Source organism: Bombina bombina, chromosome 4, assembly GCF_027579735.1.
Source record: "Bombina bombina isolate aBomBom1 chromosome 4, aBomBom1.pri, whole genome shotgun sequence".
Classification (NCBI taxonomy): Eukaryota; Metazoa; Chordata; class Amphibia; order Anura; family Bombinatoridae; genus Bombina; species Bombina bombina.
This window is the reverse complement of record NC_069502.1, coordinates 523,725,192-523,739,066: the sequence shown is the minus strand read 5'-3', so window position 1 is coordinate 523,739,066 and position 13,875 is coordinate 523,725,192. Positions and strand designations below refer to the sequence as shown.

General features: G+C 38.5%; 1 protein-coding gene across 1 annotated transcript in view; it reads right to left on the bottom strand.

The window, feature by feature from the left end:
• The window catches only part of LOC128656513 (CD109 antigen-like), a 212,883-nt gene that overhangs the window by 58,578 nt on the left and 140,430 nt on the right, over positions 1–13,875 (bottom strand). Inside the window, exons 17-18 of the mRNA XM_053710441.1 lie at positions 8,722–8,782; positions 7,544–7,646 (exon numbers count right to left, since the gene is read on the bottom strand). Coding sequence (XP_053566416.1) covers positions 7,544–7,646; positions 8,722–8,782 — 164 coding nt within the window. The remainder of the gene's footprint in view (positions 1–7,543; positions 7,647–8,721; positions 8,783–13,875) is intronic.

The window sequence follows — 13,875 nt, the reverse complement described above, 5'->3', positions numbered from 1 at the left end:
CAACTAAATAAAGTTATTAACCTCTAAACCCACCGCCACCTACATTATACTTATTAACCCCTAATCTGCCACCCCCTATACCGCCGCCACCTACATAAAGTTATTAACCCCTATCCTGCCCCTCCCGGAGCCCACCGCAACTAAATAAATGTATTAACCCCTAAACCGCCACCCCCCATCACCATAAACTAAATTAACCTATTAATCCCTAAACCTAACAACCCACTAACTTTATATTAAATATTAACTCATTCCTATCTTATTATAAATTTAAACTTATCTTTAGATTAAACTATATTAAACTAATAATTAACCTACCCTAACTATTATAATACAATTACATTAAGCTATATTAAATTAATAATGAATCTACCCTATTATAATAAAATTACATTAAACTATATTAAATTAATAATTAATCTATCCTATTATAATAAAATTACATTAAACTATATTAAATTAATAATTAATCTACCCTAACTATTATAATAAAATTACATTAAACTATATTAAATTAATAATTTATCTACCCTAACTATTATAATAAAATTACATGAAACTATATTAAATTAATAATTAATCTACCCTATTATAATAACATTACATTAAACTATATTAAATTAATAATTAATCTAACCTAACTTTTATACTAAAATTACAAGAAACTACAAATTAAATTAACTATATTATATATTTAAACACCTAACCCTACTCAAATAATTTAATTCTACACTAAAAAAATTACAAAGTTACAAAAAACTAACAACTAAGTTACAAAAAATAACAAACACTAAGTTACAAAAAATAAAAAAGAAATTATCAAAGCTTTAAACTAATTACACCTAATCTAAGGGCCCTATGAAAATAACCCCCCCCCCAAAAAAAATAAAAAAACCCTAGCCTACAATAAACTACAAATAGACCTTAAAAGGGCCTTTTGCAGGGCATTGCCCCAAAGTAATCAGCTCTTTTACCTGTAAAAAAAAAATACAAATACCCCCCAACAGTAAAACCCACCACCCACACAACCAACCCCCAAATAAAAACCTATCTAAAAAAACCTAAGCTCCCCATTGCCCTGAAAAGGGCATTTGGATGGGCATTGCCCTTAAAAGGGCATTTAGCTCTTTTGCAGGCCCAAGTCCTAATCTAAAACTAAAAACCACCCAATAAACCCTTAAAAAAAACTAACACCAATAGGATGAAAGTTCAATCTTATTGGCTGATTGCAACAGCCAATAGGATTTTTCAACCTTAATTCCGATTGGCTAATAGAATTCTATCAGCCAATCGGAATCTAAAGGACGCCATCTTGAATGACGTCATTTAAAGGAACATTCATTCGTCGTTAGTCGTTGGAAGGAAGAGGATGCTCCGCGTCAGATGTCTTGAAGATGGAGCCGCTCCGCGCCGGATGGATGAAGATAGAAGATGCCATCTGGATGAAGACTTCTGCGGGCTTGGATGAAGACTTCGTTCGCTTCGTTGAGGACTTCTCCCGGCTTCTTGGAGAATGGATGTCAGATCTTCAAAACTGTAAGTAAATCTTCTGGGGTTAGTGTTAGGATTTTTTAAGGGTTTATTGGGTGGGTTTTAGCTTTACTGAAAAAACAGGCGCAGCCCGATTCAAGTGAAATAAGATTTAATACAGCGTAAGGGCGCAAGTGACAAGTGGCAATTTACTAGATTAAAAACAAATAAAGCAGATATAATGTTAAAATCCAAATTGATGTGGTGGCGGCAATTATTCCACTACGGGAAGGGCACGTTCCATGTAACACATCCACCTCAGCCGTTACGTGTAGAAGATGATGTTGGAAATGCCGTCTGAGTGTTTGCGGTATAATGCCGAACATACACAAAGTCTCAAAGTCTCAACACTCCAACTTCCACCTCAAAGGAGTAACCGGCTTTGTTTGATGTTCCGGAACTCTAAGCGCTGAATACCGGTATTCATTTTTTTGCGGGTTTTAGTTTTAGATTAGGACTTGGGCCTGCAAAAGAGCTAAATGCCCTTTTAAGGGCAATGCCAATCCAAATGCCCTTTAGGTTTTTTTTAGATAGGTTTTTATTTGGGGGGTTGGTTGTGTGGGTGGTGGGTTTTACTGTTGGGGGGGGTATTTGTATTTTTTTTTACAGGTAAAAGAGCTGATTAGTCTGGGGCAATGCCCCGCAAAAGGCCCTTTTAATGGCTATTTGTAGTTTATTGTAGGCTAGGGTTTTTTTTATTTGGGGGGGGGGGGGGCTTTTTATTTTCATAGGGCCCTTAGATTAGGTGTAATTAGTTTAAAGCTTTGATATTTTTTTTTAATTTTTTGTAACTTAGTGTTTAGTTTTTTGTGTAACTTAGTGTTTGTTATTTTTTGTAACTTAGTTGTTAGTTTTTTGTAACTTTGTAATTTTTAGTGTAGATTTAAATTATTTGAGTAGGGTTAGGTGTTTAAATATATAATATAGTTAATTAAATTTGTAGTTTATTGTAATTTTAGTATAAAAATTAGGTTAGATTAATTATTAATTTAATATAGTTTAATGTAATTTTATTATAATAGTTAGGGTAGATTAATTATTAATTTAATATAGTTGAATGTAATTTTATTATAATAGTTAGAGTAGGTTAATTATTAGTTTAATATAGTTTAATTTAATTCTAAATATAAGTTTAAATTTATAATAAGATAGGAATGAGTTAATTTTTAATATAAAGTTAGCGGGTTGTTAGGTTTAGGGATTAATAGGTTAATTTAATTTATGGCGATGTGGGGGGCTGGCGGTTTAGGCGTTAATACATTTATTTAGTGGCAGTGGGCTCCGGGATCGGGGTTAATAACATAATGTAGGTGGCAGCATTGTAGGGGGCAGCAGATTAGGGGTTAATAAGTATAATGTAGGTGGCGGCATTGTCGGGGCGGCAGATTAGGGGTGTTGAGACTCGGGGCTTATGTTAGGGTGTTAGGTGTAAACATAACTTTTATTCTCCCATAGGAATCAATGGGATATCGGGCAGCAGCAAACATAAGCTTTTGCTGCTTTCAGACTCCCATTGATTCCTATGGCATCCGCCGCCTCCAGGGCGGCGGATTGAAAACCAGGTACACTAGTGGCGAGCGTACCTAGTAGAAATTTGATAAGTACCAAAAGTAGTCAGATAGTGCCGAATTTGCATTCGGAACATCTGTAGTGACGTAAGCATCGATCTGTGTCGGACTGAGACCGGCGGATCGTATGTTACGTCACAAAATTCTACTTTTGCCAGTCTGTAGAGTTTGATAAATATGGAGAATCAAGCTCTTCACAATTACTCTGCGGAATTCAAGCGTATTTGCAGTTGACGGCTTGATAAATAGGCCCCTATCCTTTTATTGTGGCTCCAATTCCCATCAACTAAAGAATTGTGATATACTGCCGGGAAAAGCCAACGCTTAGAGGATTAAAGTGGGTACCTCTAAGCATTGCTACTACCAATTCCCCTCACTCTTCTCGGATCCTAGTACCTATTACCCTCACCTTTCTCCAGAACACTATTTACGCACAGGACTTTGTTGATTCGGGGGCAGCTGGAAATTTCCTAGATCATCGTTTCATGATCCAAGCAGGTTTGCCTCTTCTGCAGAAAAAACTGTGTCCCAAGATAACCACTCTGGATGGCACACCCCTTGGATCAGGCTTATTCCATTATGAATCAGCACCTCTAACCATGACTGTGGGAGACTTACATTCTGAACAGCAACAATTTGATGTCATCCATTCTCCTGCACAACCAGTTATCCTTGGTCTTCCTTGGTTACGCAAACACAATCCTAAATTTCGACTAGACTAAGGGACAGTTGGTCTCCTGGGGTAAATCCTGTTTTCACTCCTGCCTGGCTAAGGTTACTCCATTGCATCAAACCCCTATAGCCGACCTTTAGACTTCTTGTATTCTTCCCTCAGTATAAGATAAATTTATGGATGTGTTTGAAAAGAAAGCTGCTGATTAGCTACCACCTTACTGCCCTTACGACTGCAAAATTGACATCTTCCCTGGAGCTCCACTTCCTAAAGGAAGGACTTATCCGCTCTCCAAGGCTGAAACCAAAGCCATGGAGGAGAATATCCAAGAGAACTTAGATAAAGGCTTTGCTCACCCTTCCTCCTCTCCTGGGGCTGGTTTCTTTTTTGTCAGTAAGAAGGATGGTGGTTTTAGATCCTGCATTGATTACAGAGCCCTAAACAACATCACTATTAAAAACCGTAATCCTATTCCCTTAATCACTGAATTATATGACTCGTTCCAAAAAGCTTGTTACTTTACGAAACTATATATTCGTGGAGTGTGTAATCTCATTCGTATCTTCCCGGGACATGAATGGAAAACTTTCTTCAACACGAGATCTGGGTATTATGAATATTTAGTAATGCCTTTTGTGCTATGCAATGCCTCTGCTGTCTTTCAAGAATTCGTCAATGGTGTCTTCCTTGATCTCCTTAATCTGTCATTGTCTATTTGGATGACATCCTCATATTCTACACCACCCTGAAGGAGCATCATAAGCATGTGAAACAGGTACTTCTTCATCTCAGAAACAATTCTCTGGTAGCCAAGTTGGAGAAGTGCAAATTTGATAAACTTCAGATTCAGTTCCTAGGATACGTTATCTCAAAAGAAAGTTTTGCCATGGATCCTACTAAGCTAACCACAGTTCTGGAATAGCCTCAACCCACTACATTGAAATAACTACAGAGATTCTTAGGGTTCTCCAATTATTATCACAAGTTCATAAAGAACTTCTCCAGAATAGTTGCCCCACTCAGCTGACTAAACCAAACAGAGACTGCAAAAAGTGGCCTCCAGTAGCTGTGGACATTTTTTCTCATCTAAAAAAGGCCTTTTGTACTGCTCCTATGCTACCTCAACCTGACCCTGACCTGCAGTTTACTTAAGAGGTTGATGCCTCTAAAATAGGAGCTGGTGCTGTCCTGACTCAAAGGAACCCTTCCACCTCCAAGTCGCATCCTGTAACCTTTCTTTCTAAACGTTTTACCCATGCAGAACGGAACTGCAATGTGGGGAATTGTGAGCTCCTAGCCATTAAGATGGCCATTACTGAATGGCGACATTGGTTGGAGGGCACTGCCAACCCCATTCAAATCACAAGAACCTGACGTATTTAGAAACTGCTGATCGACTCAATCCTTGGAAGGCCAGGTGGGCCTTATTCTTTTCTTGTTTTAACTTTATAGTCTCTTACCTTCCTGGGACCAAGAATAAAAAGGGTGATGCGCTTTTCCGTCAGTTTTCTCAGTCTAAGGACTCTTCTGAAGCTCCTATCGAACACATCATTTCTTCCTCCTATGTGGTTGCTCATCTTAACACCGCTCTTCTTCAAAGACTGCAACATGCCCAGTCAAGAAAACCTTCTGAAGCCCCTGCGGCTCCTGAGATCCTTTATGTTCCTCCAAACCATCACACTCCTGTGCTATCCTGGGTTCATGACAGCAAGCTATCAGGTCATCCGGGTTTGACAAGAAACTTTTAACTCCTTTTCCGACACGTTTGGTGGCCTACCATGAAGTCGGACTCTCAGGAGTATGTCAAGACTTGTCAGACTTGGGCTGTTAACAAGACTCCCCGATCCCTACCTCATGGCCTGCTTCAACTATTGTCCATACCCAAACAACCATGGACACACATAGCCATGGATTTTGTTGTAGACCTTCCTCCTTCTGACCATCATACAGTTATCTGGGTTTTGGTGGATTGGTTCTCCAAACTTGCTCATTTTGTACCCTTACCTACAGCCCAAGAATTGTTGATTCTTTTACGGTTACACTCCATGGTTTACACATAAACATTGTCTCTGACAGAGGACCTACATTTGTTTCTACTTTTTGGAGAAGCTTTTGCAAATTGCAAATTGTTTGGAACCACTGTTTATTTGTCCTCTGGCTATCATCCCCAGATGGGAAAACTGGATCTTGAAGCCTATCTCAGAGCATATGTCAATTCTTAGCATACCAATTAGTCTGAGTTGTTGCCCCTAGCTAAACTGCAAAGAATAGTCATTGGCATTCTTCTCTACGATGCTCTCCTTTCCAGGCCGCAGCTGGTTATCAACCTTGTGTTTTTCCCCTTTTCGCCCAGTCCACAGGGGTCCCTGCTGCAGAACAAAGCTTTACTGACCTCACTACCCATTGGCAATGAATACGCTCTCAGTTACACTCAACCGTCTCCAGATACAAGAGGTTTGCCAACCATCATCAAGCTGCTTTTCATGCCTTTTCTGCAGGTGATCGTGTCTGGGGTCTCTACCCGACATATTTGCTTACATCAACCTTCTCACAAATTAGTGCCTCGGTATATTGGTCCCTATAAAGTGCTCAAAAGACTTTCTCCTGTTGCCTATAGAGAAGTCTTGCCTAAGGCCTTGCACATTCATCCAGTCTTTAACATCTCCCTGCTCAAACCCTACATCATGAATAGCTATACTCGACTCAGATGGCTTTCTCCTCCTCCACTCCTGATTCATGGTGAACCTGAGTACAAGGTTGCTAAGATCCTGGACTCCAGAATCAAATGCAGGCAACTCCAATACCTTGTGCACTCGAAGGGGTACTCTGTGGCAGAGCGTTCCTAGGTCCCTGCCTGTGATGTTCTTACTCCATCTTTGGTCTCCAAGTTCCATGCTTCTCATCCTTTGAAACCAACCCTTGAGTGGGGGGCTATGTTACGCTGCTCCATTGCTTGGCAGTTGCCAGGGATGTGGTGGTTGTTGTGAGCGTGCGATGATGACATCTTCACCGCATGCCAATTCCCCTCTCATGCCGGTCGAATTCTGGGACTCCTCCTTGGCGTGAATCTGCGCCTATGTAAGTACCTGCATTACTTACATACAGTGCCCAAGTATAGGTTGTCTTGTACTCCCTGGGTGCTTCGTTTCATTGCTCTGTTTGCCTATTGCTAAATGCTTTATTGTTGCTGAACTCTGCCTGCCTGTGACCACTTTACAGATTAATCCCTGAACTACTGTATGCCTTATTGTTGCTGAACTCTGCCTGCCTGTGACCACTTTACAGATTAACCCCTGAACTACTGTATGCCTTATTGTTGCTGATCTTTGCTTGTTTCTGACCACTCTGCTGATTAATCCCTGAGCTGCTGGATTGCCTTTTTGTTGCTGAACTCTGCTTGTCTCTGACCACTCTACAGATTGACCCTTGAACTGCTGATATTCTGTATTGCCTTTCTGTTGCTGAACCCTGCTTGTCTCTGACCAATCTTCTGTTAAACCCTAAACTGCTGGTACTCTGTATTGCCCTGTTGTTGCCAAACTCTGCTTGCCTGACTACTCTCCAGTTATCCCATGTGGTGCTGTGAAGGATTGTCCTCTCTACTGTAAGTACTACTTACCTCGTTCAATTATCTATTCTATTGTTCTGGGATATTTCCTTATCCTTCCACTTGATGCCAGGATAATAAGACTACTGGCCAAGTTTGGTCTGATAGGGAAATATCCCACGAGCATTACAGTTTCCTTCCTCAGACCCTGTCATGCTACTTTACCTTATGTTACTTTCTAGCCATATCCAGGTTTCGGCAAAATATGTCTTAACCTGGCCAATAGGTTCCATTGTTTGTGGTACAGATGTAGTAAGAATTGGAATTTCTAGTAAGGAAAAGAAAAAGGCTATTATTATTATCAAATTACTGAAGCATAATTGCTGTGCATATTTATTGTCACACAAATCATATGAGTTATATTAAAGGTAAATGGTGCAAATATTTGTAAGTAGAATTGAAATTAAAGAATCTCAGCTAGAGATACATCCTGCATGTTTGTTTTTGGTATATTATGCAAAATTGTATTTAAATATGTAAAGATAGAAGAATATGAAACAAAATTGTCACTTCTATTAAATGAGCATTAGTTAGATATTGAATGGTAATGTAAAATACATGTATGCTCAAATTAGCTTCATAGCAAAATATTTAACTTATCTTTCTTCACAGAATTATTATAGATTTATATGTATATATATATATATATATATATATATATATATATATATATATATATATATATATATATATATATATATATTGTAAAAAACTGCATCTTTATTATAGAAAGGAGCAGATGGTGTTATGTTTAGACACAATGGCCGTATAGTTCCAGTTAGTTACATATATTTAAAAATAAATAAATAAAAAAACCTCAAATCAGACCCATGGTTTTATATCCACTTTGATACATATACTCAAACCAGATCTCAGATTCTACCTAATCATTTAAGTGCTCAGATTTTACTTGGCTTTTATTGGACAGCCACTATAAATAGCTAAACGCTGCCCACCTGGCAACCGTAATTTAGGGCTCAGGAGCTTGATATAAAATGAAGACTGCTGTGGGAAGATGCCCCAGTTTTTTATTTCGCAAGACAAAATAAAATAAATAACAATTCTATCATAATTTCATAAATCTATTAAAACAAAGTTAGATTAAAAAATATAATTTAAGATACATTTCAATTTTTCTTTCAAATATGCAGGGAAAAACTTAATTTACAGTTATAATTCTCAAATCAAAGACAGACAGACAGACACAAACTCACTTGTAATGGGTATGTGTGCACATGCATGTGAACATATATGGATTAATAAGAAACAGTTAACGAGATTCACAAACTATTAAATATTTATTAGAAGTCGTGTATATAACAGTACAATGCCTGACAACTCACCTTCATAAATAATATTAAAGGAACTTATTATTCCATCTGTCAGAGTGTTAAAACCACCTCCCTGGTAAAAAAAAAAAAAAAAATGTTATTTATTTCTATCAAAAGTGCACTTTTACTATAATATCCTTACCCATAAAATCTAGACCTAGGTAAAATAATGTAATACAACATGATAACCATTGTTCTTAGATGGTGTACACAATTATTTACAGATTGCTTTGTTAAAGGGACATTAAACTTTATGTTTTGTAACTTAGGTAGAGCATATGATTTCAAAACAACTTTCACATTTACTTCCATTATCAAATTTGCTTCATTCTCTTGATATCCTTTGTTGAAGGAGCAACAATGAACTACTGGGTGCTAGCTGAACACATTGGGCTTTTTTTTTTTTGCAGTGTAGGGATCACTCCCACCTCCCTGATCACCCCATAAACCCTCCCCCACTATAAGTGGCAGCCATCTTAGGTACTGGTAGCTGTCTTCCAATACCCAGTTATAAGTTTTTTTTAATGATTTATTTATTAATTTATTGTTTTTACCTTCCCCCTCCCTGTGATCATTACTAAGGGTGCCCCCCTTTCTAATTCCACTTTTGCCATAGTGTATCTTCCTATTTCTCCCTTCAAAAAAATGTCTGTGGTGTAGGGTCCCTCCCACTCCCACCCCCCTCCACCTCCACCTTCCACCTACTTCCCACCTTCCCCCCCCACACCTCCCACCAGCACAAGCAGTTGATCATTACAGATGGTGACACACACAATGTCACTGTCTGTTACAATCTGGCGGCATTTCTCTTCATTTAGTAACGGTGCAACGATCGATACTGCTGGAGCTTCCTGAAGCTGCGACGTAGGTCTATGGTATGCAGTACAATGAGCTTTGTACCACATGACGTAGATCTACGTTACTTTGGGTCAAGGGGTTAATATTAAATGCTCGATCTGAATGAGAGCGTTTTTGGGATTCATGTCCCTTTAATAACGTGACTTAATTTGAAGCTGTGTCCAGCTGCTTATTTTATTTGTATTTTTATTTTAATACCTTTTTTATTATTATTATTTATAATAAAAAAAACACCAAATTTATTTAGATTTAGCTAAACTATTTCATTGAATAGAAAGTTAGATGTGTAGCTAACATTCGGCTAGATTTAGAGTTTTGCGGCCAAAGGGGTGCGTTAGCTATGCGTGTTTTTTTTCCCGCACCTTTTAAATAACGCTGGTATTTAGAGTTCTCTGAAGGGCTCCGTTAGGCTCCAAAAAGGGAGCGTTGAGCCGAATTTACCGCCACTTCAACCCTCAATACCAGCGTTGCTTATGGTAGCGGCCAGCTTGAAAAACGTGCTCGTGCACGATTCCCCCATAGGAAACAATGGGGCGGTTTGAGCTGAAAAAAAAACTAACACCTGCAAAAAAGCTGCGTTCAGCTCCTAACGCAGCCCCATTGTTTCCTATGGGGAAACAGTTTCAAAGTCTGCACCTAACACCCTAACATGTACCCCGAGTCAAAACACCCCTAACCTTACACTTATTAACCTCTAATCTGCCACCCCCGCTATCGCTGAGCCCTGCATATTATTATTAACCCCTAATCTGCCGCTCCGGACACCGCCGCAACCTACATTATCCCTATGAACCCCTAATCTGCTGCCCCCAATGTCGCCGACACCTACATAATATTTATTAACCCCTAATCTGCCCCCCAATGTCGTTGCTACCTTACCTACACTTATTAACCCCTAATCTTCCGACCGGACCTCGCCGCCACTATAATAAATGTATTAACCCCTAAACCGCCTCACTCCCGCCTCGCAAACCCTATAATAAATTTTATTAACCCCTAATCTGCCCTCACTAACAACGGCGACACCTAACTTCAAGTATTAACCCCTAATCTGCCGACCGGACCTCACCGCTACTATAATAAATGTATTAAACCCTAAAGCTAAGTCTAACCCTAACCCTAACACCCCCCTAAGTTAAATATAATTTTAATCTAACGAAATAAATTAATTCTTATTAAATAAATTAATCCTATTTAAAGCTAAATACTTACCTGTAAAATAAACCCTAATATAGCTACACTATAACGAATAATTATATTGTAGCTATTTTAGGATTTATATTTATTTTACAGGCAACTTTGTATTTATTTTAACTAGGTACAATAGCTATTAAATAGTTATTAACTATTTAATAGCTACCTAGTTAAAATAATTACAAAATTACCTGTAAAATAAATCCTAACCTAAGTTACAATTAAACCTAACACTACACTATCAATAAATTAATTAAATAAACTACCTACAATTACCTACAATTAAATCAACTAAACTAAATTACAAAAAAAAAAAAAAAAAACACTAAATTACAAAAAAACCCCACTAAATTACAAAAAATAAAAAAAGATTACAAGAATTTTAAACTAATTACACCTACTCTAAGCCCCCTAAAAAAATAACAAAGCCCCCCAAAATAAAAAATGCCCTACCCTATTCTAAAATAAAAAGTTAACAGCTCTATTACCTTACCAGCCCTTAAAAGGGCCTTTTGCGGGGCATGCCCCAAAGAAATCAGCTCTTAGCCAATCGGAATTCGAGTGACACCATCTTGGATGACGTCATTTAAAGGAACCTTCATTCGGACTTAGGACGTCGGTGAGGAAGGATGGCTCCCCGTCGGCTGCTTCAAGATGGACCCGCTCCGCTCCGGATGGAAGAAGATAGAAGATGCCGCCTGGATGAAGACTTTGGACCCTCTGGAGGACCTCTTCTTGCTGGATAGGATGAAGACTTCGGACCCTCTTCTGGACCTCTTCTTGCCGGATAGGATGAAGACTTTGGACCCTCTTCTGGACGGATCGGTGATACCCGGCTGGGTAAATACAAGGTAGGGAGATCTTCAGGGGCTTAGTGTTAGGGTTTTATTGGGGGGTTTGGGTGGGTTAGATTAGGGGTATGTGGGTGGTGGGTTGTAATGTTGGGGGGGTATTGTATTGTTTTTTTCAGGCAAAAGAGCTGATTTCTTTGGTGCATGCCCCGCAAAAGGCCCTTTTAAGGGCTGGTAAGGTAATAGAGCTGTTAACTTTTTATTTTAGAATAGGGTAGGGCATTTTTTTATTTTGGGGGCTTTGTTATTTTCTTAGGGGGCTTAGAGTAGGTGTAATTAGTTTAAAATTCTTGTAATCTTTTTTTATTTTTTGTAATTTAGTGTTTGTTTTTTGTAATTTAGTGTTTGTTTGTTTTTGTAATTTAGTTTAGTTGATTTAATTGTAGGTAATTGTAGGTAGTTTATTTAATGAATGTATTGATAGTGTAGTGTTAGGTTTAATTGTGGCACACCTATGTAAATATTCATAGTACTTATCCTGGAACCGGGACCACTCTCCCCAGCTGTTTTCGGCACAAGATTCACTACGTTCTCAAAAGACTAGTGTGGACAAGTCACGCTTCAGCTTACCAGTTGCCCCTAACAACGGAGATACATCACTCACCATTGGCTAGCGTAGACGTACAACGTATGACGTCACACAGACACGTGGGGATACACACCCACCTGGACCGCTTGTAAATACTAGCCGGCTACACAGTACTCCACATTGCCTCTGACGAAGAAGTACCTGACACTTCGAAACGCGTAAGGCTCTCCAGGTGTGGCAGTACTGTTTCCCCACTTGTACCTATAGTGTGTACCGGCGTCTCTCATAGCTCCTGACCTCAGGACAAACCATCTTGATTAGAACACTTTTTTCTGCTATTTACACTGCAGACCTTTCCCCACTGGAACTACACTCTGACCTGCTGCAGACGGTCAAGAGTTTTTTCAGGGGCTTAAAAGGTTTTAAAAGGATTTGAAGTTTGTTTCCCTAGCCACAATAGAGACATTATTACCTTATTACCTTATCTTCAGTGGTGAAAGCATCACCTACCTATGTAACACCTTTACAGTCTATGTGCCTATACTTACCTCATACACGATTGAGGTTATTACATGTGAGTGCAATTCTTATGATTTTAATGTAAATAAATTCTTCTATTTTTACTGGATTACGCTATGTCTGCTTTGTTTTCTTTTCTCCACCTCTGCCTGTGAGACAACTGGGAAAGACCCTGGGACAAGACAACTACCATATTGCCAAGATTCATCGAAGCACCAGATTCAGGAAGTTCCTAATCCAGGACTACCATACACAAGGCTGCACGGAAAGAACAAGCACAGACAGCGGCGGACCACAGACCCACATCTATATCATATGACTACACATTACCTCATATGATTGAGGTACCTTCCGGTAAGAAGACAACTATATACTCTTTTTTGCCTGGGATTTACTGCATATGAATTCAGAATATATACCATTCATATAAATATTTTGTTCATTAAGACTCATCTTCACTGACTATAACTAATTCCTCTATTATATTGGACTTAACTTGTATATAATTGTTTGAAGCTGCGCAGAAGTACTTTGATTTTTTCTCTTTCATTACTATTAATAGTAACTTAGGTTAGGATTTATTTTACAGGTAATTTTGTAATTATTTTAACTAGGTAGCTATTAAATAGTTAATAACTATTTAATAGCTATTGTACCTAGTTAAAATAAATACAAAGTTGCCTGTAAAATAAATATAAATCCTAAAATAGCTACAATATAATTATTATTTATATTGTAGCTATATTAGGGTTTATTTTACAGGTAAGTATTTAGCTTTAAATAGGATTAATTTATTTAATAAGAAATAATTTATTTCGTTAGATTTAAATTATATTTAACTTAGGGGGGTGTTAGGGTTAGGGTTAGATTTAGTATTTATTAGAGTAGCGGTGAGGTCCGGTCGGCAGATTATGGGTTAATACTTGAAGTTAGGTGGCGGCGATGTTAGGGAGGGCAGATTAGGGGTTAATAAAATTTATTATAGGGTTTGCGAGGAGGGAGTGTGGCGGTTTAGGGGTTAATACATTTATTATAGTGGCGGCAAGGTCCGGTCGGCAGATTAGGGGTTAATAAGTGTAGGTAGGTAGCAGCGACGTTGGGGGGGCAGATTAGGGCTGAATTAATATTATGTAGGTGTCGGCGATGTTAGGGGCAGCAGATTAGGGGTACATATGGATAATGTAGGTGGCGGCGGTGTGCGGTCAGCAGATTAGG